We start from the raw sequence: 24577 nt of genomic DNA on the forward strand, positions 1-24577 counted from the left end.
GGCTCTTAGTTCTGCTACTTATGCCTTAGCAAATTCGACAAGATCCCAGAATGCTTATGATGGTTCTTTACCTGCTACTCTGTCACTGATTTTTGGTAATGTGGAAAAATTTGGAGGTGATATTTATTATTCTGCTGTGACGGTTATGAGTGAAATAATTCATAAAGACCCCACCTGCTTTCCTGCTTTGTATGAATTGGGCCTCCCCAATGCTTTTCTGTCATCAGTGGTGGCTGGTATATTGCCTTCTTCAAAGGCACTTACATGTGTTCCAAATGGTCTCGGTGCGATTTGTCTTAATGCCAAGGGTTTAGAGGCAGTGAGAGAAACTTCGGCACTGCGCTTTCTTGTTGATATATTCACGGACAAAAAGTATGTGATAGCTATGAATGAAGGTATTGTCCCTTTGGCAAATGCTGTGGAAGAGCTTCTGAGGCATGTTTCTTCATTACGAGGTACCGGTGTTGATCTGATAATTGAAATTATCAATAGGATTGCAGTGCTTGGGGATGCTAAACCTGTAGATTCATTAGGGAAATCTAATGAAAGCACTGCAATGGAAATGGATTCTGAAAACAAGGAAAACATGGGTCCTTGCAGCCTTGTTGATGTTACCGGTTCAACTTCTGAAGGGCTTTCGGATGAGCAGTTCATCCAGCTAAGTATCTTTCATGTCATGGTACTTGTTCACAGGACAATGGAAAATTCTGAAACATGTAGGTTGTTTGTAGAGAAGTCAGGAATTGAAGCTCTACTTAAACTTCTTTTAAGGCCAAGTGTTGCACAGTCATCTGAAGGGATGTCCATAGCACTACACAGTACTATGGTCTTCAAGAGTTTCACTCAACATCATTCGACACCTTTAGCACGTGCCTTCTGTTCTTCTCTCAAGGATAATCTGAAAAAGGCTTTAACTGGATTTACTGGTGTCTCCGGATCCTTTCTGCTGGACCCTAGGGTGATTCCAGATAGTGGAATTTTTTCATCACTCTTTATTGTTGAGTTTCTTCTATTTCTGGCTGCCTCAAAAGACAATCGTTGGGTAACTGCATTGCTTACTGAATTTGGAAGTGAAAGCAAGGAAGTTTTGGAGGATATTGGGCGTATCCATCGTGAAGTCTTATGGCAGATTGCTCTTCTTGAAGACTCTAAGATTGATGTAGAGGATGATGCTACTGGTTCTGCGGATGAGTCACGCCAGTCAGAGTTGGATATGATTGATTCTGAAGAGCAAAGATTCAACTCTTTCCGACAATTTCTTGATCCCCTGCTTCGAAGAAGAATGTCTGGATGGAGTGTTGAATCACAGTTTTTTGATCTGATAAACCTCTATCGTGATCTTACTCGCGCATCTGGTCTTCAGCAACGACAGACTGTTGATGGTCTCTCAAACATACAGCCAGGAGTTGGTCATCAGTCTGCTTCTGCCAATGTTGCTGAGTCCAGTGGTAAGAAGGATGAAGATAGGCAGAGAACCTATTACCGTTCCTGTTGTGATATGGCGAGATCATTATCAATTCACATCACCCATTTGTTTCAAGAGTTGGGAAAGGTAATGCTTCTTCCATCTCGTAGGCGAGATGACATGCTAAATGTGTCTTCTCCTTCAAAATCAGTTGGTTCTAGCTTTGCTTCAATTGCATCAGACCATGTGAACTTCGGAGGCCACGTAAATCATAGTGGATCTGATGCATCTGTTTCAACCAAGTGTCGCTATTTTGGAAAGGTGGTTGATTTTATTGATGGCATTCTACTTGACAAGCCTGATTCGTGTAATCCTGTTATACTAAATTGCTTGTATGGACGAGGGGTGATCCAATCCATTTTGACCACATTTGACGCTACTAGTCAGTTGCTTTATGATGTGAACAGAGCTCCTGCATCGCCCATGGAGACTGATGAAGGGGCTTTGAGGCAGGATAGAATGGAAGAAGTAGATCATTCCTGGATATATGGTCCCCTAGCCTGCTTCGGTAGACTTATGGACCACCTGGTAACTTCATCCTTTATTTTATCTCCTTTTACGAAGCACTTGCTTACACAGCCTTTGGTGAATGGGGATAAACCATTTCCTCGAGATGCTGAGACATTTGTTAAGGTTCTCCAGTCTATGGTACTGAAAGCTGTTCTTCCAGTTTGGATTCATCCACAGTTTACAGAATGCAATTATGATTTCATTACAACACTAATCAACATCATCAGACACATTTACTCTGGGGTAGAAGTGAAAAACATTGCTAGCAATGCAACTCGGATATCTGGCCCTCCCCCCAATGAATCAACTATTGCAACAATAGCAGAGATGGGTTTTTCCAGATCCCGCGCTGAAGAGGCACTGAGACAGGTCGGTTCAAACAGTGTGGAGTTGGCAATGGAGTGGTTATTCTCGCATCCTGAGGAAACTCAAGAAGATGATGAACTTGCCCGAGCACTAGCAATGTCCCTTGGGAACTCTGGATCAGAGTCAAAGGAAGATTCTGCTGATGAATCTAGTCAATCTATTGTAGAGGAAATGGTGCAACTTCCTCCTGTTGATGACTTGTTATTAGCTTGTAGGAGGCTTTTGCAGATGAAAGAGACACTGGCTTTTCCTGTTAGAGGGCTCCTTGTGATGATTTGCTCCCAAAATGACGGTCATAACAGGTCCCATGTTATTTCGTTTATTATTGAACAAGTGAAGCTTTGTGGTAACATTTCTGACAGTGGCAGCAGTACCATGCTGTCTTCCTTATTCCATGTTCTTGCTTTGATTTTAAATGAAGATGCAGCTGCTAGGGAAGTTGCTGCAAAGCATGCTTTGGTTAAAGTTGCATCAGACCTCCTGTCACAGTGGAATTCAGGTTCATATGACCAGGTTGCATCTCAAGTCCCTAAATGGGTGACAGCAGCATTTGTTGCCATTGACCGCCTTGCTCAAGTGGAGCAGAAATCAAATCTTGATGTTTCAGAACTGTTAAAGAAGGAAGAGGTTGGCAGTCAGACATCTATTGTGATAGATGATGATAGACAAAACAAGTTGCAGAAAACATTGGGCTCATCTCCCAAACACTTGGATGTACAGGAGCAAAAGCGACTTGTTGAAATAGCATGTGGTTGTATTAAGAGACAACTTCCTTCTGAGACAATGCATGCTGTGCTGCAGTTATGTTCTACTCTTACAAGAACTCATTCAATTGCTGTCAGTTTTCTTGATGCTGGGGGTCTGCAGTCACTGCTTTCCTTGCCAACAAGTAGCCTATTTGTTGGGTTTGATAATATAGCTGCTACCATAATCAGACATGTTCTTGAAGATCCCCAGACACTTCAGCAAGCAATGGAATCTGAAATTCGGCACAGTATAGCAACTGCAGCTAACCGGCAGGCCAGTGGAAGGCTTACAGCTCGAAATTTTCTACTAAATTTAAGTTCTGTCATTCAACGGGATCCAGTGATTTTTATGAAAGCTGCTCAGTCTGTTTGCCAAATTGAGATGGTTGGAGAGAGGCCGTACATTGTCTTGCTCAAAGATCGTGACAAGGATAAAACTAAGGAAAGAGAGAAAGAGAAGGAGAAACCAGAAGAGAAAGACAAGCTACAGAACAGTGATGGGAAAGCTAGTCTGGGTCATATGAATTCACAGTCGCCTGGAAGTGGGCAGGGAAAGCTTTTTGACACAAGTTCAAAGAATGTTAAACTCCACAGGAAACCTCCTCATAGCTTTGTAAATGTAATTGAGCTTCTTTTGGATTCAGTTATTACTTTTGATCCTCCAGTTAAAGAAGAATCCTTGACAAAAGATAACTCATCGTCGCAAGACATGGACATTGATATATCTGGATCTAAAGGCAAAGGTAAAGCTATAGTGTCTGCATCTGATGAGAATGAAAGCAATGAGCAAGAGTCTGCAGCATCCATGGCCAGGATTGTATTTATTCTGAAGCTTTTGACCGAGATTCTTCTGATGTATGCTTCGTCTATTCATGTTTTGCTCCGGAAAGATTCTGAAGTTAGCAGCTGCAGGGTAACATCTGAACGGGGTTCTAGTGCTGGAGTGTTTCACCATATTCTTCATAAGTTTTTACCACACTTGAAAACTTCTAGAAAGGAAAAGAAAACAGATGGTGATTGGAGGCATAAATTAGCAAGCAGAGCAAACCAGTTTTTGGTGGCATCGTGTGTTCGCTCTACTGAAGCAAGGAAAAGAATTTTTGTGGAGATAAGCTATGTTTTCAATGATTTTTCTCATTCAGCTAAAGGGTTTAGAGCACCTGATGTTGATATCCAAGCCTTCATTGATCTCCTAAATGATGTATTGGCTGCTCGCACTCCTACAGGCTCATACATTTCAGCTGAGGCCTCAGTAACTTTTGTTGATGTTGGTCTAGTTCGATCTCTAACTAGAGTTCTTCATGTGTTAGATCTAGATCATGCCGATTCTGCCAAGTTGGTAACTGGGCTTGTGAAAGTTCTGGAATTGGTGACTAAGGAACATGTCAATGCTGCTGACTCCAATGCAGGGAAAGGTGAGCAGTTGGGGAAACCATCTGCTCAAATAGAGTCTAGAGAAACAGAAATTGCTGGTGATACGTCACAGTCGCAGGAAACAATGTCCCAAGCTAATGCAAATGCAGTGAACGTGGACAATGTTGAGTCTTTTACTGTGATTGAGAATTATGGTGGATCTGAGGCTGTGACAGATGATATGGAACATGACCAGGATATGGATGAAGGTTTTGCTGCTCCTGAAGAAGATTATATGCATGAAACTCCAGAAGACACAAGAGGCGTGGAAAATGGCCTAGACTCTGTAGCAGTAAGATTTGAAATACAGCCGGATGTGCAAGAGAATCTTGATGATGATGAAGAAGATGAAGAAGAAGATGAGGATGAGGATGATGAGATGTCAGGTGATGAAGGAGATGAGGTTGATGAAGATGGGGATGATGAAGAACAGAACATTCTTGAAGAAGATGAAGTGCATCACTTACCACATCATGATACAGATCAAGATGACCATGAAATTGATGAAGACGAGTTTGATGAAGAAGTGATGGAAGAAGAGGAGGAAGATGACGAGGATGATGAGGATGGTGTAATATTGAGGTTGGGAGGTGGAATGAATGGCATTAATGTATTTGACCATATCGAAGTTTTTGGGAGAGAGAGTAGCTTTTCGAGTGAAACTCTACATGTAATGCCTGTTGAAGTATTTGGCTCCAGACGTCAAGGTCGTACAACATCCATCTACAATTTGTTGGGTAGAAGTGGTGATAGTATTGTTCCTTCACAACATCCACTTCTGGTGGAACCATCCTCATCGCCAGCAGCTTCTTTGGGACAGCCAGGTATATTTACTCATACATCTGTCTTTTTATATGTTGCAAATTTTAACTTCTATGATTTATTGCCCGATTTCTATCCTGTCTCTCTCCCTGTATAATTGTTATTTGGGTGTGATGCTTATATCTTCCTGTTTGCTCAGAGAATGCTCGTGATGCTTACACAGATAGAAACTTGGACGGAACATCATCTCGGTTGGATTCCATATTCCGTTCACTTCGCAATGGACGTCATGGCCACCGGTTTAATTTGTGGGCAAGTGATAACCAGCAAAGTGGGGGATCAAGTACATCAGCAATCCCTCAGGGTCTTGAAGACTTGCTTGTTTCTCAGTTGAGGCGTGCAACTCCTGAGAGAAACTCTGATCATAATACTTCAGTGTCATCACAAAATAAAGAAGAGGCTAGTCATTCCCCTGGATCAGCTGGGATAATGACAGGACCCTCTGTTGCTGATGGTGCCAACAGTGACGGTGGAAACCTACCGCCTACCTCTTCCACAGCAATAGATACCTCTCGTGTTACTGATACTGTACCTGCAGCAAATGAAACCACTCAGGAAGCTGATGTTTCTAGCAGACAGCCTCAATCCGTTGAGATGCAGTTTGAGCAAAGTGATGCTGTTGTTCGGGACGTTGAAGCAGTAAGTCAAGAAAGTAGTGGTAGTGGCGCAACTCTTGGGGAGAGTCTTCGGAGTTTGGATGTCGAAATTGGGAGTGCTGATGGCCATGATGAGGGTGGAGACAGGCAAGGCACTGGAGATCGAACAAGGAGGACTAGTGTATCATTTGTAAATGCTGCCCCACTGAATGTAAGAGATCCTCCCCTTCATAGTGTAACTGAGGTTTCTGAAAATCCCAGTCAAGAAGCAGAGCAAGGTGATGCAGCTGAAGAGCAACGAAATGCTGATGCTGACTCTGGATCAATAGATCCTGCTTTTCTTGATGCACTGCCCGAGGAGTTGCGTGCTGAAGTTCTTTCTGCTCAGCAGGGTCAAGCAGCCCAACCGCAAAATCCTGATCCAGAGAATGCTGGAGATATTGATCCTGAGTTTCTTGCTGCACTTCCCCCCGATATTCGAGAAGAAGTTCTGGCTCAACAACGTGCCCAAAGGCTGCACCAAGCACAAGAGCTGGAAGGTCAACCTGTTGAAATGGACACTGTCTCAATAATTGCAACATTTCCTTCAGAATTAAGAGAAGAGGTACATTCTAGGATTCTTTTTCATTGGGTTACTTATTGGGTTGAATTAGGATGCTTAATTTTTTTCATTCTTGGGAATCTCATCTCTACTTGATGTTCTTTTGCTATCATCTCAAGGTGCTTTTGACTTCATCTGATGCTATTCTTGCAAATCTGACTCCTGCCCTTGTGGCGGAAGCAAACATGTTGAGGGAAAGGTTTGCACGTCGGTATAATCGCACTCTTTTTGGGATGTATCCAAGAAATCGTAGGGGTGAATCTTCTAGACGTGGTGAAGTTCTTGACAGAGCTAGTGGAATTCTTCCGCGAAGGTCAATGGGAAATAAGCCAGTTGAGGCTGAGGGCTCACCTTTGGTTGACACAGAGGATCTGAAAGCAATGATCCGGTTGCTTCGGATAGTTCAGGTATTCAATTGGAAGAGTTGGTTTTCTCTTCTTAGGTCTTTCACAATCTGTTGTTTATCTGATCTTATTGTTTTCCAGCCACTTTATAAAGGGCAGCTGCAAAGGCTTCTCCTGAACCTTAGCGCTCATGCCGAAACCAGATCAGCATTGGTCAAAATTCTTGTGGACTTGTTAATGCTTGATATAAAGAAGCCAGCCAGTTGTATTAATGCTGCTGAGCCCCTCTACAGACTGTATGCCTGTCAGAGTCACGTGACGTATTCTCGCCCTCAGTATGTTGATGGTAAGAATACTTTCCCATGTACATTTCGTGATCAATCCTCAGTTTAAGTTAACTTGGGACTTATGTCTTAGATCTGGGCGTACCTGTAATCTATAATTCCTAACAATTGCGTGCTGTTGGTCCAATTTTTTTCTCATGAGCTGTAATCTAATGGTTTAAGACTGATATCAGTTGTTTTATATCATCTTATATGTGAAATATAATTGAAAAAAGGAACAAAAACAAGTTTTTTTTTTAAGTTATTGTGTTTGGTCTAGGATTTATTGAATTTTGCACAAATAAGGAGCTAAATGGATTCCCCTGTTTATAAATAGATATCTCACTGCTGCCAGTTCGGGCCCCTCTTGTTGTACATGCTTGGGTTCTATTTGGTTTTAATTGTTGCTACTTACTTAAATTGCATTACCATTTCATGTTCTTCAGCATAAATGGGGAATCCCAGATTGGATAGAATATAGATTTCCTTTCTAGTGTTTGAATTTGTGGGAATATGATTATTAAATAGCTGAATCATCATGTCTTTTATGATCAAGCTGGTTTATTTCAACTTGGTCGTAAGGTGAATAGACTGAGATTTGTGACTTTCCAATTGATTAACAGAGGTGCTTGAAAGTTGAATTTCTTAACTTTTTTTCTGGTCTGTCAAAGCAAACTGACCTCTTGAATTAGTGGTTTGTTTGCCTTAAAAAATGTTGCAAGATTTGGTTTAAGGTACCACTTGCTCTGATGCTCAGATTGCCATTTTCTTAGGCCCCAGGGGACAGAGAGTTGGGGGGTGGGTGTTGGATAATTTACTCTTTCAGGTGCCAACTTGCTATTTATTTCTGTTTCTCCAGCTGCATCTCAGAATCTAATGGCTCGTTTAGCTATCAAAGAATAATGTTCTTTGGTTAGATTTTGCTCTTGCAAGCATTTGTGAGTTCAGTTTCAGATCATAAAGTGTGTTTTTTAAAATATTGTTTATGCACAGGGGTTCCTCCTTTGGTGTCCCGGCGTGTTCTAGAAACCCTTACCTACTTGGCTCGGAATCATCCTTTAGTTGCAAAGATTCTTCTAGAATCTAGCCTTCCTGAGCCAGGCTCGAAAGTTTCTGGGACCTCTGAACAGAAGGGAAAAGCCATAATGATTGTTGAGGAGGATGAATTACAAAAGCAGCAAGAAGGGGTTGTGTCACTTGCCTTGCTTTTGTCACTGTTGAAGCAACCGCTCTATTTGCGAAGTATAGCACATCTTGAACAGGTGATAGGTCCAAACTAATCGTGTAGTGTCATTACTAGATTTTGCAAAATTTATGTACCAACGGCTTCTCTCTAATTTTGTGTTTGTTGTTGTTTCAGCTGCTAAATTTATTGGATGTGGTCATTGACAATGCTGAAACTAAATCAAATTCATCTGATGAGCCTGGTTCTTCTGTTCCTGGACAACAATCTGATCCTCATACTTCCACATCTGATGCTGAGATGAACGCCAGTTCTGGAGCCACATCAGCAGTCAATGATTCCTTGAAGGCTTCTTCCTCTGGTGCCAAGAGAGAAGGGGACTCTGTTCATGTTCTGCTTAATTTACCGCAAGCAGAACTTCGACTTCTGTGTTCATTGCTTGCAAGAGAAGGGTATAAAAAAGTTGTGCTTGAGCTATTGCATTTTTTTGAATGTTCTTGTTCATATTAGAAAGTCCTTCCAGGCATGTTGTTCCATATTAACCTTTTTGTGCATAAGTATATTATTTTATTAGGATATGTTTTCAAATTGAAACTAGGAAATTGCTGAGGCCTCCGCAAATTTTCATTAATCCTTTTGAAAATGCGGAATAAAGATTTTTGTTTTGTTTCTAAAAATTTTGAGTCCAAAAATGACAGTAAGGTAAAAAGGGTACGCAAATTTTACTACTCAGATCCAACACCAACTGGTTTTTTACCTTTAAGTTTTCAAGACTCAGTATAAAACTTGTGATCAATTACTATTTGTGAAGACCGAGTCCTAATGATGTTTTCTGATCACTTTATTGCTTTTTTGCAGTTGAAATTTAACTTATCATTATTATCTTTCTACTAACTTATGGATATTTTCTTCAGTCTGTCAGATAATGCATACACTCTTGTGGCAGAAGTTTTGAAAAAATTGGTGGCTATTGCTCCTGTTCATTGTCATCTGTTCATTACTGAGCTAGCTAGTTCTGTGCAAAGTCTGATCAAGTCTGCGATGCATGAGTTGCACATTTTTGGGGAAGTAGAGAAAGCGCTTCTTAGTACTAGTTCCTCTGATGGAGCTGCTATTTTAAGGGTTCTACAAGCTTTAAGCTCTCTTGTTGCTGCACTTAACCAGAAGGATTCTCAGATTCTTTCTGAAAAGCACTCTAAAACTGTTTCTCTTGTCCGGGAAATCAATGTAGCATTAGAGCCATTGTGGTTGGAGCTGAGCATTTGTATCAGCAAGATGGAGAGCTATTCTGATTCAGCACCTGATTTGTTGCGCTCATCTATTCTTTCAACATCTAAACCATCTGGCATGATGCCCCCCCTTCCTGCTGGCAGTCAGAATATATTGCCCTATATAGAATCCTTTTTTGTGATGTGTGAGAAGTTGCATCCTGAAGAGCCAGGTTCAGGGCATGATTTTAGTCTTGCTACTGTTTCTGATGTTGAAGAGGCTGCTGCTTTTGCTAGTCAGCAGAAAGCTTCTGGACCTTTGGCAAAAGCTGATGAAAAGCAAATGGCGTTTGTGAAATTCTCAGATAAGCACCGAAAACTTCTGAATTCTTTCATCCGGCAAAATCCTGGTTTACTTGAGAAGTCTTTCTCGCTGATGTTGAAGGTTCCTCGCATTATTGATTTTGACAATAAACGTGCGCATTTTAGATCTAAGATCAAACACCACCATGATCATCATCACAGTCCTTTAAGAATTTCTGTTAGAAGAGCTTACATTCTGGAAGATTCGTACAATCAGCTTCGCATGAGGACAGCACAAGAATTGAAAGGAAGGTTGACCGTTCACTTCCAAGGGGAGGAAGGAATTGATGCTGGTGGTCTAACAAGGGAATGGTATCAATTGTTGTCAAGGGTAATTTTTGATAAAGGAGCGCTGCTATTTACCACTGTTGGCAATGAATCAACTTTCCAGCCTAATCCAAACTCAGTTTACCAGACGGAACACCTTTCATACTTCAAATTTGTCGGGCGTGTTGTGAGTATTAGTCCATTTTGTCTGTTGGATTGACATGTTGTGTGCATACCTAATCATCTTGTGTATTATAGGTTGGGAAGGCTCTTTTTGATGGACAACTTCTTGATGTTCATTTTACCCGGTCGTTTTACAAGCATATCCTTGGGGTCAAAGTAACATATCACGACATTGAAGCTATTGACCCTGATTACTTTAAGAATCTGAAATGGTTGCTGGAGGTATGGCATTCTTAAAGCGCCTCTCTGCATTTTGTATTTGCTTGCACACAACTGTTTTGGTTGAAAAAACTAATCTTTACAATCTTGCTGCAGAATGATATCAGTGATATTATTGATCTCACATTCAGCATTGATGCTGATGAAGAAAAACTGATCCTATATGAACGGACAGAAGTATGAATATTTGTAGTTGTTTTGAATTAATTTACTTTTTGGTGGTTTTCCAAATTTAATTTTTATTTCATTTTATTTACAGGTTACTGACTATGAACTGATTCCCGGTGGTCGAAACATCCGAGTTACCGAGGAAAATAAACACCAGTATGTAGATCTCGTTGCAGAGCATCGGTTAAATACTGCCATTCGTCCACAGATAAATGCATTCTTGGAGGGATTCAATGAATTAATACCTCGGGACCTGATATCTATATTCCATGACAAGGAATTGGAATTGCTGATAAGTGGGCTTCCAGATATTGACCGTAAGTTACTAGTATACTCTGCTTTATGTTCTTCCATCTATCTTATGCTCTCCTGTACCAATTCGGGGGGCCCAAAAAACAACTGCATGCTGGCAAAAGTGAAAAAGCTAAAGGACAAAACCTGAGCCCTTTAAAAGGGAACAGGAAAAATAAGGGATAAGATGAGACCCCAGGTAAAATGAAGTAAAAACAAATCAAAGTACATTGATGAAAGATGCAGCGGTTATTTGATTGTTTCCTCTCAGTCCCTCAACCCTGGGGGAGCTCTCTGTCGCTCTTTCTCACACTTTTAAGCTAATTCTTTCAGTGGATGACTTGAGAGCAAATACGGAGTATTCGGGTTATAGTGCAGCATCTCCTGTCATTCAATGGTTTTGGGAGGTGGTTCAAGGTTTTAGCAAGGAAGACAAGGCTCGGTTGTTACAATTTGTAACAGGAACCTCTAAGGTACTTTCCCATCATTTCATGTTGATTCATGCATACTTGTGTGCTTTCCCATCTTTTCTTTGTGCTGTTCACTGCTGCTTTGCAAATGTGGTACAGAACTCACTGTAAGTAATGTCACACTATTTACTAATTGATGGATTCCGTAGGAAATCTTACTGTGCCTGTGTTTAATAGCCCCAACTCATTCCATGTCATGATCATCTTCACTACTTAATAATAAATCAAGAAAAAAGTATCTTAGTAGACAATTGGCCCTATGGTTAGGCGGTTCTCAGCACCAGTATGCCAAGATCTAGTTTGTGATATAAGGTCATATAGCATCTTCAATAAATTGATTCTATATATATGAAGTGCTTTGTGCTGAATGTGGTTTGCTGTTCAAGAGTGTAGATTGAATATGTAATGCTTCCAGGGCATCATTATCTTCTTCCCTCTCTCAGTTAAGGCATTGGTTGTAATTAGCTAGTGTACATTTTGACGAACTGATTGCATCAAGCACGCTTTAGATTGAATCTATACTTGGCTGGTGCTGACTTCAGCACTGGTGAATGTAGATTTATGTCTAGTTTCACTGAAAGCCCTGGTTCAGATGAGTGATTAGGAATCTGGAAAAATAGGTGACAAGCAAGATGATTGTGTTGTTAAGTGTTGTCTTGATTATTTTTCTTCTTTCAATTCCTATGTATAAATAGACAGCATGACATTAAATGTATGTCTTTAACAAGCAAAAGGATGTCCATTTGCTCTAGAAAGTAAAAAGAGTGTATTGAACGTCAGTCAACATCAACAGTTTCACGTATGCAGACACAATTATTGAACAAATTAAAAATTAAGAATAACAAGAAGCCTTGCTTGACGCCTGTAATCTGCCGCAAGACAACTGACTAATCATCTATTGTTTTTGATGTTACGAAGTGTTAACATTTCATGCAAATTTTAAACAGTTTGACCCATAATATCCGTCTTTACAGGTTCCTTTAGAAGGATTCAGTGCACTACAAGGAATTTCGGGTTCCCAGAAATTTCAGATTCATAAAGCATATGGCAGTCCTGATCACTTGCCTTCAGCGCACACATGGTAATAACCTACTATTATCTGGCAATCATGGTTATCAATTGCAGGCAAAAAAAAAAAAAAAAAAAAAAAAAATATATATATATATATATATATATATTTAACATGGATAATCTAGTTTGCTAGGTCTCATCTCCAGTTAAATTTTTATGTGTAGTTTTTTAAGTTTGTTGTTTTTGGTTTATGCAGTTTCAATCAATTGGATCTACCTGAATATCCTTCCAAACAGCATTTGGAAGAGAGACTGCTACTTGCAATTCATGAAGCTAATGAAGGATTTGGGTTTGGTTAAGAGCAATTTGATATAAGGAAATGATGTAGATATGGTCAATGTTGAAGAAATTTATTATAAAAGGAAATTGTTTAGGGCGGCCAGTTGAAGGCCCAAGTTATCCTTGTTGATATTATTGTACAGTACAGTAATGTCAAATGCTTATGGCAATTTAAATTTTGTCAATTTGCTCTTTGTTCTATTTAATCTGAGCGTATGAGTTGCGTATACTGCTGGTCCTACGAGGTTATGGTTATCCTTTCTCATGATTGTACGTACGTGTCCAAAATGTATCATCAGCAAACGAAACCGGTAACCGAGTGAAGCTGACAAGACTGAAAGAATTTCAAATGGATTGGAGAGATCAAAGGCGGCAAGTTTCATTTTTGCCTTAACGTGAAGAGTAAAAGGACTGACAACCACCCAAAGATAACTACAAAAGCATATGATCTGTCTCGAGGCTGAGATTTCTGAACTAGATTCAGTTACAAGGTAGTGCTTGATCAGAATTCCGTCAACCCATCACTAATCAATCAGAAGTCGATTTGCAATAAAGGTGGTAAATACTAAGTGGGCTTTCCATGTCTAATCGGAAGTGTTGTTATGCTACTAGCAACCATGTTTGTAATCTTTTGCCTGGTATATAAAGCAGAAACCATATAATGAGATGTATGGGTGAGGTACACGAGAGAGCAGGCTGTACTTTATGCCATTGAGGCGCTGGCATTGCTATATACAGCCTCCAATATCTTTATAGGATTAGCCATATTATGTACAGTAACTCTAATAAACAGATAGCTCATTTGCACAGTCGTGTATTTGTGCAGATACCTGAGCATGCGTCCAGATGAGAGGAAAAGGAAATACACATGAGCTGGAATACAATGCAAAGCCAAAAAAAAAAAATTTTTGTGGTTAATTTATAATTTGTCTTTATCTCAACCAAACTCTTGTACTGCTTTCCCTCTCCTTGACCATTGGCACTGGTTCTCTGTTGATTCGACTAGATAAGGACCTCTGAATACCAGGGAATGGTTTTGTAGTTCTTGTTACTCTTGCAAATGCTTTTGTAGGGTCAATATGCCTCCCTTTATTTGATTCAGTTGCCAGTGACCGCTTCTTTTCAGTTGAAGGGTTTGATAAGCAGATGTTCTCAATCCCTTTATTCTGGAACTCCCTTTTCATTCGCAATTGGCCCAGTGACTCATTTCCTTTAAGAAGAATAGAACCCTGTCCTGTGGGGCGTTTCCGAGGCTGTAACATTTGGGTGCCTGGACCTGTATTGACTTCATTTTCTGTTATTGATGAAGAGTCTTTTCTTTCATCTGTACTGGCTCTTGACTGCTCAGATGCACACAGTTCTGGTGAACTTTCCAAATGTCTGTCACGTTGGCTTACCTTTTCCTGAAGCTCTTGAATCTGAAACAAGACATTAGACAGGATTTGAGTGAGACCTCAGGTTGGTGATATATATCCATGGTATTTCTCTGACCCAAGTAAAACCAAATAGATAAAGAAACCAAGAGAAAAATGAGGGAAAGAGGGGGGGGGGGGGTTTGGGTGGGAAAGAAATAAAAGACCTTTGGACGAAGCATTGGAGATACCGTAGTACCTCCTCCTTGCCTTTCCAACTTGTGCTCAAGTTCCTTAACCTGTATTAGCAACAGCGATATGCTAAGTAGTGCATTCCCTCAAACACTTACAGGTGATAAAACACAGGTTATCGCTTTGATACAGGGAAAACTTCATGTGGATTAGTATGAGGTAAGAAGTAAGAACCAATTCTCTCCCTCTGTGTTCAAGTGTGCATGGACTATGACCTGTAGTAGCTTCACAAAGCAAAGATGTAAAGTGAAGGATCTTTTTCCTGAGCTGAGGAGTGTGTTGTTGTGGGGAGAGGGGTGTAACCATGCCACTTAGGAAGCAAAGCGATAACTTTTGTTACCAATAATAAAAACTAAAGTAAAACTTTCCACCGCATCTCAGGAATACCAGACTGTTTGGCTTCAAAGTTCAGAGAGAAGTGGAATTCAGTAGGATCAACTGAAAATGAGAGTCAATTATTAGAAGGGAAAATCTTAAATACCTTTTTCTGGAGGATCACTGAATGAACTTCAAACTCGTTAGTTCTTTCTTTCAATGTCCTTTCAAGCTGCTTGACCTGACATACATAAGAAGAGCAACAAATATTGTACACAACAATTTAAGATTTTTTTTTTTTTTTTTTGGCAAAAGGAAAATATGATTCAGGCTATAAGCAAATTACATTTATGACATGCATACTTGAAATAGTACAAGAGGCAGGTACATATAACAAAGTCCTTGCAGCAAAAGTGCACTAATTTTAACTTCATTAAGAGAAGCTAAATCACTTTGATTGATGTTCTATTTAGAGCAAAATCTTGTGAATAAGTTCAGATTGAATCAAAGGTTGGTGTATTCACGACCCAGAAAGGTCACTTGCCAATTGATAAAAAACTGATCCATGCAACTAAAAGCATATCAGAAAGCAACATAACTAGTCCAAGATGTGCACAAACCTTGTGCTGAAGAGCATTGCTCTCAACATGCTCACATTCTATCAGCTTTTTCTCAAGCTGATTTACCTAATTCATTGAATAGAAATCCAAAATAAGATTTGGTAGCCAGACAATGGAAAGAAGCAATAACATTGGAAATTTTGATACCTTTTGCTGAAGATTCGCTCTAATGTCTTCTCCAACTCTCACTTTCATTGAGAGTTCTGTCAGCTGTCTGTCCATCTGACTGCATGAGTCTGCCTTCATCGCAAGTTGGCTTTCTAGTTCATTAACCTTTTCTTGTTGGTTTCTGCAGAACTGATCCTTGTTTTTTGCTTGAGATTCCAAGGCATGAAAGTTCTCTTCTAACTTCCGCAAGGCATCATCTTTTGTTCTGGATTCTTGCTTTAATTTATCAAGCTTTAAAAGATCAAGCAGAAAAGACAATGACAAAAAATTTGTTACAAGCAAAATAAACTCTCTGTTCATGCAGATGGGTTACTAATATATACCAAAGAGTCCACAGTATGCATGTAAATATATCTGTGTTTATGTAACTAAAGGCGTGAATAGGGGAATAAATAAATGGAGTTAAAGAATTTTCTAAAAAATTGTGTAAAAACAATAAAGCTTACCAGTAGCTTAAGTTTTTGAATCTCCCCAAAGTCGATCTGTTTCTTTGCAGGACCCAACTCAACACCTCTAACACGAGTTGCAAAATTTAATGAACTCAAAGTTTCACCCAAGTCTTGCTCCAAGGGGCTGATTTGCACAAACATCAGAATTTTTGCTTCACTGCCTAAAAGATAGTGAAGTTAAATAGTTTTTACAAATAACATGGCCTGACCTAATTAGCTGTCTAGTTTCATCAATCTTGAAATTTAGATCTGATAAATTAGTAACATCAAGAAACTACTACAGCATATTTAATGCAGCTTATTTGAGTGGCAATTTGCATCCCATTTTTGTTAAAGATTTGAGGAATTTCCAGTGAATATCTGAAGTACAACCAGCCAAGAAGGATGAGCAAAAATCTTTGTTTTTGCAATGGAAACAATTTTACCAACTGAAATTCAATACTTTAACCAGACATATGTGCTTACCAAGGGAATCCTGCAGCAAGTGTGTAAGCTTTGAATTTCTGAAAATAACCCAAACGAACTAATTAGGATTAGTGGTAGCTAGCAATGACAATTTAATGAAGAATAAAAGAATACCGGTATGGGATGTGGCTGCTCTTAGATGCCAAAGCAGATATGACATCTCCCAGTGCTGAAAGAGAACGGTTGATATTTTGAGCTTCCTTGCGGCGCTCTCCTTGAACATCAGTTTTTGCCAATCTCTCACTGCCTGCCAAGTCCACAAGCCAAAGCTTGCTCTTGGTACATTCACCATTCATTGAATTTCTAGCTCTCACAGTTATGCAGATCATGCTGGAAAGGTGAAAAATGTAAGTGACAAATAGAAGATCAAAGTTTCAATGTGCTGGGTCAGAATAAATAACAAAGAAAACCCAAAGGACTAATTCATATACAATCCAAGAAAAGCCACTGACTTTCTATAATATCTGAATCACATCCACTAAGAGAAACTCAAGAGGTGTTAATGCAGGGATCAATGAAGTTCAGTCTCACCAATGAGAACGACTACTGTGCTCATTCACATTGTTTGATCCTACAGCCCTTGCATTACTTCCAGCTTGCAGAACATTCCAAACCTCTCTTATATTTTCTACTTCAGCATTCACTATTCCAGGTACATGATTAATTCCTCCGATATCTAGTCTTATCTCCAACCTGGAAATTCAAACTCAAAATATGACCAATGTGTGAAAATCAAAAGAAGAAACAACAATATGATGATAACTGTCATCTTTGAAGGAAACTAGTATGGGAGTATGTGTGTTGCACATGTAATGTGTTCCTCTTTGCGATAATTAGGTCCACACACAATTTTCCCACGATTAATGAGAAAAGAGGGGAAAAAATTAATAATTTAATGTATTCTTAAGCATATTTAGAAGATTGGTAAATGTTTCAAGTTATTCATGATTATTTGGCTATAACAGATAAAAGCTACATGAATAGTCATACTGATATTCAACAATTTACATCTGTCAAAATTTAACCCACATTCCATTTCACTGCAATCACACAACATATTATCAAATTGAATTTAAGAAAAAATGAAGTAAGAGAAACTAAATGTGATAAAAAAAATGTAAGACAAATACTTAGCATGACAGTAACTTATGCGATACGAAAGTATCAAAACCCGAGCTACTGAAATTACAAATGTTTCCAAATATCTTCAAGATCTACCAACTTATTGATATTCTTTAAAACAACAATTATGACTAATGTGGTCTGTTATTTTTAAAACTTTAACTAATATGGTCCCTTAGTATCTTGTTGAACCAATTTGGTCTCTTTAATGTTAAAATTTTGGCCCAGGTTGTGCTTGCAATGGAAAATGGTGAATTGCTAATGAAGTTTAGAGATTACTCAAAATCTTTCGTGCCATTGGCCTGGAAATAGTATTAGAGATTTTGGAAATAGTAATTAATTTGTACTGCTAAAACTCACGCAAAACCTTTCCAATGAGAAAAATATATTTATTTACCTTAAAGAAAATCTAAAACAAAATGCTATATAAAGAGTTTAACTTTTTCCCTTTTTTTTAGGTAAAATATCATTAATACCAAAATCTATATTTATATTCAAAAATTATGTTCAGCAAAGCACAAAAAGATTATTTTCTTCAGCTTAAAGAGTTTGGCTGAGTTTAGAAGTTTAATAGATTATTTAGAATTTTTTGAATGTTTAATGAAACCAATGGCATGAAACCATTAGATGAGTTTCAGCATGAAACAACTAATAAGCTAAAATAAATAATTGTCGTTAAGGAATAAATATTGTAAAATAGAAGGAAATTTTTTACATATGGAAGAATGACTTATAAAATAATCAAACTTGAACTGAAATCATTGCTTTCTTAATCTCTCTTGTGAAACAAATCTCTCAACTTCTGAAGAATATGACATTTTCTGAAACTAATAGGCATTCTTTTACAGAATATGCCCAGTGGGAAAATTTGGATGAAACCCGTCTGATGAAACAAACACACAAGGTTTGAGACATGTGAACCACTGGGGTTTGCCCAGTGGCCAGGGGAAGGCTCTTAGAGTTCTTCTCGCTGCCAGTTTTAGGGGGTTTAGGGTTTGAATCCTAGGTAAAAGCTTTCAGACATGTGATTCTTATTTTTGAAAGTTCACATCATATAATTGCATTACAAGATCTACATAAATATAAGCTGCAAGTGCTTTTAACTATAAAAACCTCTAAACCAAGGCTAAATTGATGGAATCATTTGGGCAATAAGTAGCAAACAGTTATAACATAGAAATGAACTCATAAACAAATTTTTGTCATTGTAGTAATGGAACCATATGTCACTCTTTTAGGTTTGTCAACGAGAAATGTCAAGGAGCCTAAAAGAAGATTTGGAGATATATTTCAATGTGAAACCATAAATTAGATGACAACACAAATATTATATGCAAATATGATTCTAAAATAAATTGACATCCCAATGTCAGAATTGATAAATAGTCCCCCATAAAATGGGCACTCCATTTTCCATGGCAAAACCAAGTCATTCATTTCACTATTATGATTTTTTTTTAAATTCTAGCACTAATAAAAATGCACAATTGAACAAATTAGTTTATTATCTAACTTGTGCCCACATTGTTATTTCTTTTTGGAGCCGATATTGTCATGTTGAAAGAATAGTTTCATTGAACAAAAGATTGTTGTACATAATATATTGGAACGGAGCGAGTATTGTCAAGAGGATTTACTTACATACTATGACGAATTACACATGGTTAATGACTCTGTCAAAAGAATAGATTTTATGTGCCAATTAGGGCATTTTGTCCTTAAAGCAAAACTCAATTCAAGTAAATTGCAATCTTTTATTTCAATTAGTCTTATTCAAATTTTAATTCATTTTACATTGTATTTTATATGAACCACATGTCTAGAATATAATGCCTTCTTCAACTGATATATATCTACAACGAAACACACACACAGACATACATATGCATACACATAATTTAAAAATTTTTGGGTCATCACACATTTTATTTCATATGTATGATCTAACTATTCAAAATAATTAATTCTTTAGTGACCTTTCAGTGTATTACAAAGTCCTAATATTCGTTTCTAATACCTAAGTTAACTAATCAAGACATTAATCAAATAACTATGAAATTCTTGGTTTGACTCTCATGTCTAGCCCTATATGTTTTCACTGTGTATGTATTGGAGTCTTCATTGTATCCAAATTTGATCCTAATGGCCTAAACTAATTGAGACCATCGCAAACTCAATCCAAGAAAATTAACCAAGCTATTATAGTATACATTTATTTTACTTACTTCTTTGATGCTGGTGAGTTGACTAACAAGTCCCTAATTTGCTCATTGTAAACTTCCAGTACATTGACAGATACGTTGTATGTGAAAGCATCTTTCCTTTCCTCAATCATTCTGAAAAGAAGCTCCAAAGTCCTATAGTTTACTCCTCTGTTGTTCTCAATTCCTTCCATGGTAAATGTTTTTCCAGTTCCTGTCTGTCCGTAAGCAAATATACACACATTATAGCCATCTAAAACCGAGATCACCAATGGTGAAGCATCCGCAAATACATCATCTGTTACAGAACCAAATAAGCACCTCAAGTGAGTAGGGAACTTGGTAAAATAGAAGTCGAATATGAACAAAATCAATAATAGAAGTATTTTTTTTGTGAGGGTTGTTGGCCAAGCGAGCCAACCCTACAGGGCTCCACAAATTATGTTAGCCATATGTCTTGATAAGCATACAGCTATCACCATCGCGGGTAAGAATGGCATATTTAGCCAACCTACCCTTTTTTCTAATAATAGAAGATTTACTAAGCATTATGTCCATCAAAAGATATATGAAAAATCTGCATGAATAATATTTGATTTACTAGATTCAATCAAAGAACGCATAATTTAATAGCATGTAAGTTAAAATATCTACCTTGATTGTCCTTTGGCATGTAGACACGGTCAAATCTATATGTTTTTTTAGTAAAACCACTTGTAACTATCCCCAGATCTCCATCCTTTGCCCCGTCAAAATCTGTGACTGTTGCATATCCCGCTGAAGCTTCCTCTCTACTCAGTGGGCGAGACCGACAAAACACCCTTATATTTCCTGATGTGCAGAGATGATTAGGCTCAAAATTTTTGGAAAAAAATCCTCATGTCAAAAGAAGAGGTTTCTCAAAAAAGTCCCTAGTATCCAAAGAGATATGCTAGACCTTTTAGAATTAGGGATACCTTTTGTTTGCTGAATTTGGTTGTATAGCTTCTTCCTCTCTGCCTGCTCCTTACTGCACTTCAGTTTAAGATTCTCACACTGTGCCACTGAAATGCAAACAGTTCATAATAGAACATCTGCAGGCATTATTGCAATAAAATGATTATAACTCACCTAGCCCCTGAACAGCTGAAACCATCTTATTCAAATCAGGAATTAAATTGGCACAATCATGTGTTTCTCGAGATAGTTTGCTCTGTTCGTCCTTCAGGATCTGCAAACAAGTTAACATAGAGGATTGATTGACACCAAAACAATGATGCTACACAAATTTTATATATTTTTATCACTTTAAGATAAAATTACCTTGACTTTTGACTCTATCTTATTAATGGCTTCAAACCAGAACTTCTTTTCACGATTGTACTTGGTGGATACATCTTTTAACTTCTCTGCTTGTAGCACCATGGATTGATCTTTACAAACATCATGATTTGGGAAGGCATGTTACAGAAGAAGCATTAGACATGATGTCTCCTAAGAAGTCAAGCTTCTTATGCCTCACCAAGAAAAGTAATAGAAAAGGATCCAGCCTTTTTATATCTGAAAGAAAGAGCTATGCCAAAAAGAGGTACCTAGGCAATTATTTTGGAAAGATTTGTTATCAAGCTCCATGGTCACCTCTTCAAGCTTCTTGCTCATGTCTGTTAGTGACATCCAGGCCTGGTAGCATTCATCTGTCTTTCGCTCACATTGTGCTTGCAACTCTTCTATTTTCCTCTGATATCTAGCATCGTTTCTTGCTCTGACATCTTTATTCTGCAAATTACCAAGTATATGTCTTAGATGAGACTTGTAACCAAGAAAAAAAAAAGTCTTAGATAAGACTTAAAGAGTAAGCTAACTAGCTGTTGGCCTTTCAACTACATTTCCAGAGCAAAGTAAAATCTACCTCAAAGGAAAGGTTCTCAGTTTCAGGGCACCTTTGTTTCACCAGAGATACTGGAATCAAGCCATAGAAAAATGTTAAGTATGAGATTTGAGCATTTAATCAAAATAACTGAGTGTAGTTCAGGAGATCCAGCATACCAGGCAAATTAGGTGCTTCCCTAATACATATGCCACTTACAATTGGACTTCCATTTAATCCTTGAAACCTTATCATTATCACGTCATTGGGCCCCAGAGAGATTCTGACATCTTCCAGTTGCAAAGGTTTATTGGCTCCAATTAGGGAATATATGTCAAGTTCTGATAAAATCTACCAATTATGACACACAAAAGAATACAATAAGAGAAAGAAAGAGCTTTCTTTGGAATGAATTTATGAGTGGGGATTGACAAGTGATTGACAGTTTTCCCATACGATGGAATACAATAAGAGGCAAATAGAACACTTTGAAAATTGTATCTATCAATGGGACTTAAAAGGTGATGAAATCTTAGACAATGTTGCGAGAAGAAAGCTGCTCACCTTATCTTCCTGTATGAACACATCAAAGACCCTCATCCCCTTGGGACCATTTGTGTTTATGATTTCGGCAAAATGAAGATCAACGAAATAGTCTCCAGCTGGGAGGTTTTCAAATTGATAGCTGAAGTTTCCTATCCTTGCTGATTGGTACAAAGCCCCAAAATTGCTGTCATCAATTACACTTTCATTGGTTTTAAGAACGTTCCCTCCATCAAAACCATGATCAGACATGATAAACTTGCCATGTTCTCCCTCTTCTTTGATAGTCCCACCTCCAGCATTTACAAACTTCACTACATTTTCTGTCCCAAAGAGGATAACAGTAATATGAAAACATCAACACTGTTCACAGAGTTCAGCACCAACACATGATATCCACCCCTAGAATATGGAATAACACCTAGAATTCACGTTTCAGCAAAACAATGAATAATTACGACTCATTTGTGAATCCGAGAAATTCAAGACTTCAAATTTAAACTCACTAGAAAACCCATATCCAGAAAAAGATTAAAATGCCACAATTTTCATCCAACAAACATACATGCCTTAAATTTCAGTTAAAAAAATAAAAGGGTTTTCTTGGAAATTAATAAAAAAAAATTGGAAATTACAACTATGGCTAACCTTTAGAAATGGCGTTCCTAGAAACCAGCCTTGAACCTGGAACACATATTATAGAATCAACAGCCTCAGCATTTTCGAAAAATGGTTGCTCTTCTTGATTGAGAAGAGGGGGTGATTTAATCTTTTTAGTGCTATTACTAGAAGCTTGGAGCCAATCAAGAAATGCCCTGTTTGGTTGAGTTTCAAACCCGGCCATCATTTTCTTGATTTTACAAGGAATAAAGCAGGATTGGAAAGTGAAAAGTATGGAGATATTCTGAGGTCGAATAGGTGGTTTACTGGTTTTCTTGCTTGCATAAATCGGAGCTGAAAAGGAACTATTGAGTGAATGATTGAGAGTATTAATTCTAACAATGATTGCTGCTTCATTTTTGAATTTTGAATTTATAGGACCGTTATTGTTATTGCAATTGACTATTTGCCGAAACCAAAGACCTTGTGGGCTGATGATATTGCCACAACCATTTTATTGTCACAGCAGTCTTAAATTAAAATGGCTATAATTCCCTCTTTTGAGTAGGAAAAAAAATGAAAGTGGAAGTGGATGTGCTCCTCTCTCTAAAGTAGAGGCTTTCTCTCTCTAAAGTAGCTGTTCTCTCTCTTGGGATAAGAGCTCTCCCACCTCGTTGGTGGGAAGCTAGCTTTTTCAAACTTTTTCAAAACCGTCCTTCTCCCGCTCTACCGGATCATGCTAGATCATCAGTACTTGTACGAGTGATCTTTAATGGAAGGTTAATGGCAGCTACTCTTTGGTTTAAGCAAGTCAGTGCATGAAGAAAGGGAGTTCAAACGTCGCTATCTTCAACTATGATAAGCTACCGCCTGGACATTGATAGTCAATACTCTGTTTTCCTTGTCTGTTAAGAGTACAAGTGAGCATCGATGCTCTAACTGTGGTGGTCAGTATCTTTCAGCAAGGTTTTGTTTTCAGTTGCGTTTCTTTTCTTAGTGTTTTCGTTTGTCTTTCTTTTTTGTTCCTCTATCTTTTGTTACGCCTTGGTTCTGTTTTTCATCTCCTGTGGTTAGAGTGTTTTATTCCATCTGATATTTGCTGCGTCTTTCCATGGAGGGAGAACTGTCAGATATATTACAGAAGTTTTCCCTTGAAGGGAATGAGTTGGTAGGACTCACGCTGGAGGGGGAAGACTTTCAAACTGGTGTGAGAGCTTGTGAAAACAGTTTCATTGGGAGAGTCTTAGGAGAAAAAGTGATTAACTTCACTGGAATTAAAAACTTTGTGGCTGTTGCCTGGGGGTATCCCAGGAATCTGTCAATGGTGGAACTGGGACCTAATGTGTTTCAGTTTAACTTACACAACTCTGAAGATAAAGATAGAATAGTGGAGGGAGGGCCTTGGGTTATAGATAATCAGTTGCTAGTCCTAAGAAGATGGGTTGAAGGCATTGAAGATGACTACAAAGCCTTTGTGACGGCACCTCTTTGGGTGCAGCTCTGGAATCTGCCTGTCCATTGGCTGTCTAGGGAGATTGGAAGAAAGATAGGAGGTGTGTTTAAGGAGGTTAGAGAGGTCGTTATCCCTCAGGCGGGGGGAAAAGAGGGTAGGCATCTGAAGGTCCTTGTCATGGTCGACCTATCAAAACCTCTGCTTAGAGGTACTGTGGTCAGATTAGCAGGAACTGGCAAATGGATAGCTTTCAAATATGAAAGGTGTCCTGATTTCTGTTATAATTGCGGAATTGTGGGGCAT

The 24577-nt window shown here is 38.4% G+C and overlaps 2 protein-coding genes and 1 non-coding gene across 3 annotated transcripts; 1 reads left to right on the top strand and 2 right to left on the bottom strand.

Annotated features, from left to right (window-relative positions):
• Position 1: 1 nt before the first annotated feature.
• Positions 2 to 13115, top strand: LOC113750331 (E3 ubiquitin-protein ligase UPL2-like; the record flags this gene model as incomplete). Its single annotated transcript, XM_027294323.1, has 13 exons — positions 2 to 5324; positions 5462 to 6522; positions 6639 to 6926; positions 7005 to 7209; positions 8180 to 8448; positions 8547 to 8821; positions 9284 to 10394; positions 10466 to 10612; positions 10706 to 10786; positions 10869 to 11094; positions 11402 to 11541; positions 12513 to 12619; positions 12806 to 13115. Coding segments are annotated over 13 exons (9336 nt in total), but the record flags the coding sequence as incomplete, so codon positions are not given.
• Positions 13116 to 13541: 426 nt separating this feature from the next.
• LOC113749698 (kinesin-like protein KIN-14R) lies at positions 13542 to 23152 on the bottom strand. The gene is made up of 19 exons (XM_027293523.1): positions 22870 to 23152; positions 22243 to 22544; positions 21858 to 22029; positions 21721 to 21770; positions 21404 to 21587; positions 21135 to 21244; positions 20943 to 21042; positions 20789 to 20875; positions 20487 to 20663; positions 19857 to 20130; positions 17041 to 17202; positions 16624 to 16839; positions 16510 to 16547; positions 16042 to 16205; positions 15575 to 15826; positions 15428 to 15493; positions 14974 to 15048; positions 14468 to 14539; positions 13542 to 14306 (listed from the first exon to the last, which is right to left on the bottom strand). The coding sequence occupies exons 1-19, from the start codon at positions 23066 to 23068 to the stop codon at positions 13821 to 13823; spliced, it is 3186 nt and encodes a 1061-aa protein (XP_027149324.1). The 5' UTR covers positions 23069 to 23152; the 3' UTR covers positions 13542 to 13820.
• LOC113750938 lies at positions 20226 to 20354 on the bottom strand. Its single transcript, XR_003464706.1, has one exon. It is a non-coding gene; the product is annotated as a U11 spliceosomal RNA (small nuclear RNA).
• Positions 23153 to 24577: the final 1425 nt, after the last annotated feature.

Source organism: Coffea eugenioides, chromosome 10 (assembly GCF_003713205.1).
Source record: "Coffea eugenioides isolate CCC68of chromosome 10, Ceug_1.0, whole genome shotgun sequence".
NCBI classification, from domain to species: Eukaryota; Viridiplantae; Streptophyta; class Magnoliopsida; order Gentianales; family Rubiaceae; genus Coffea; species Coffea eugenioides.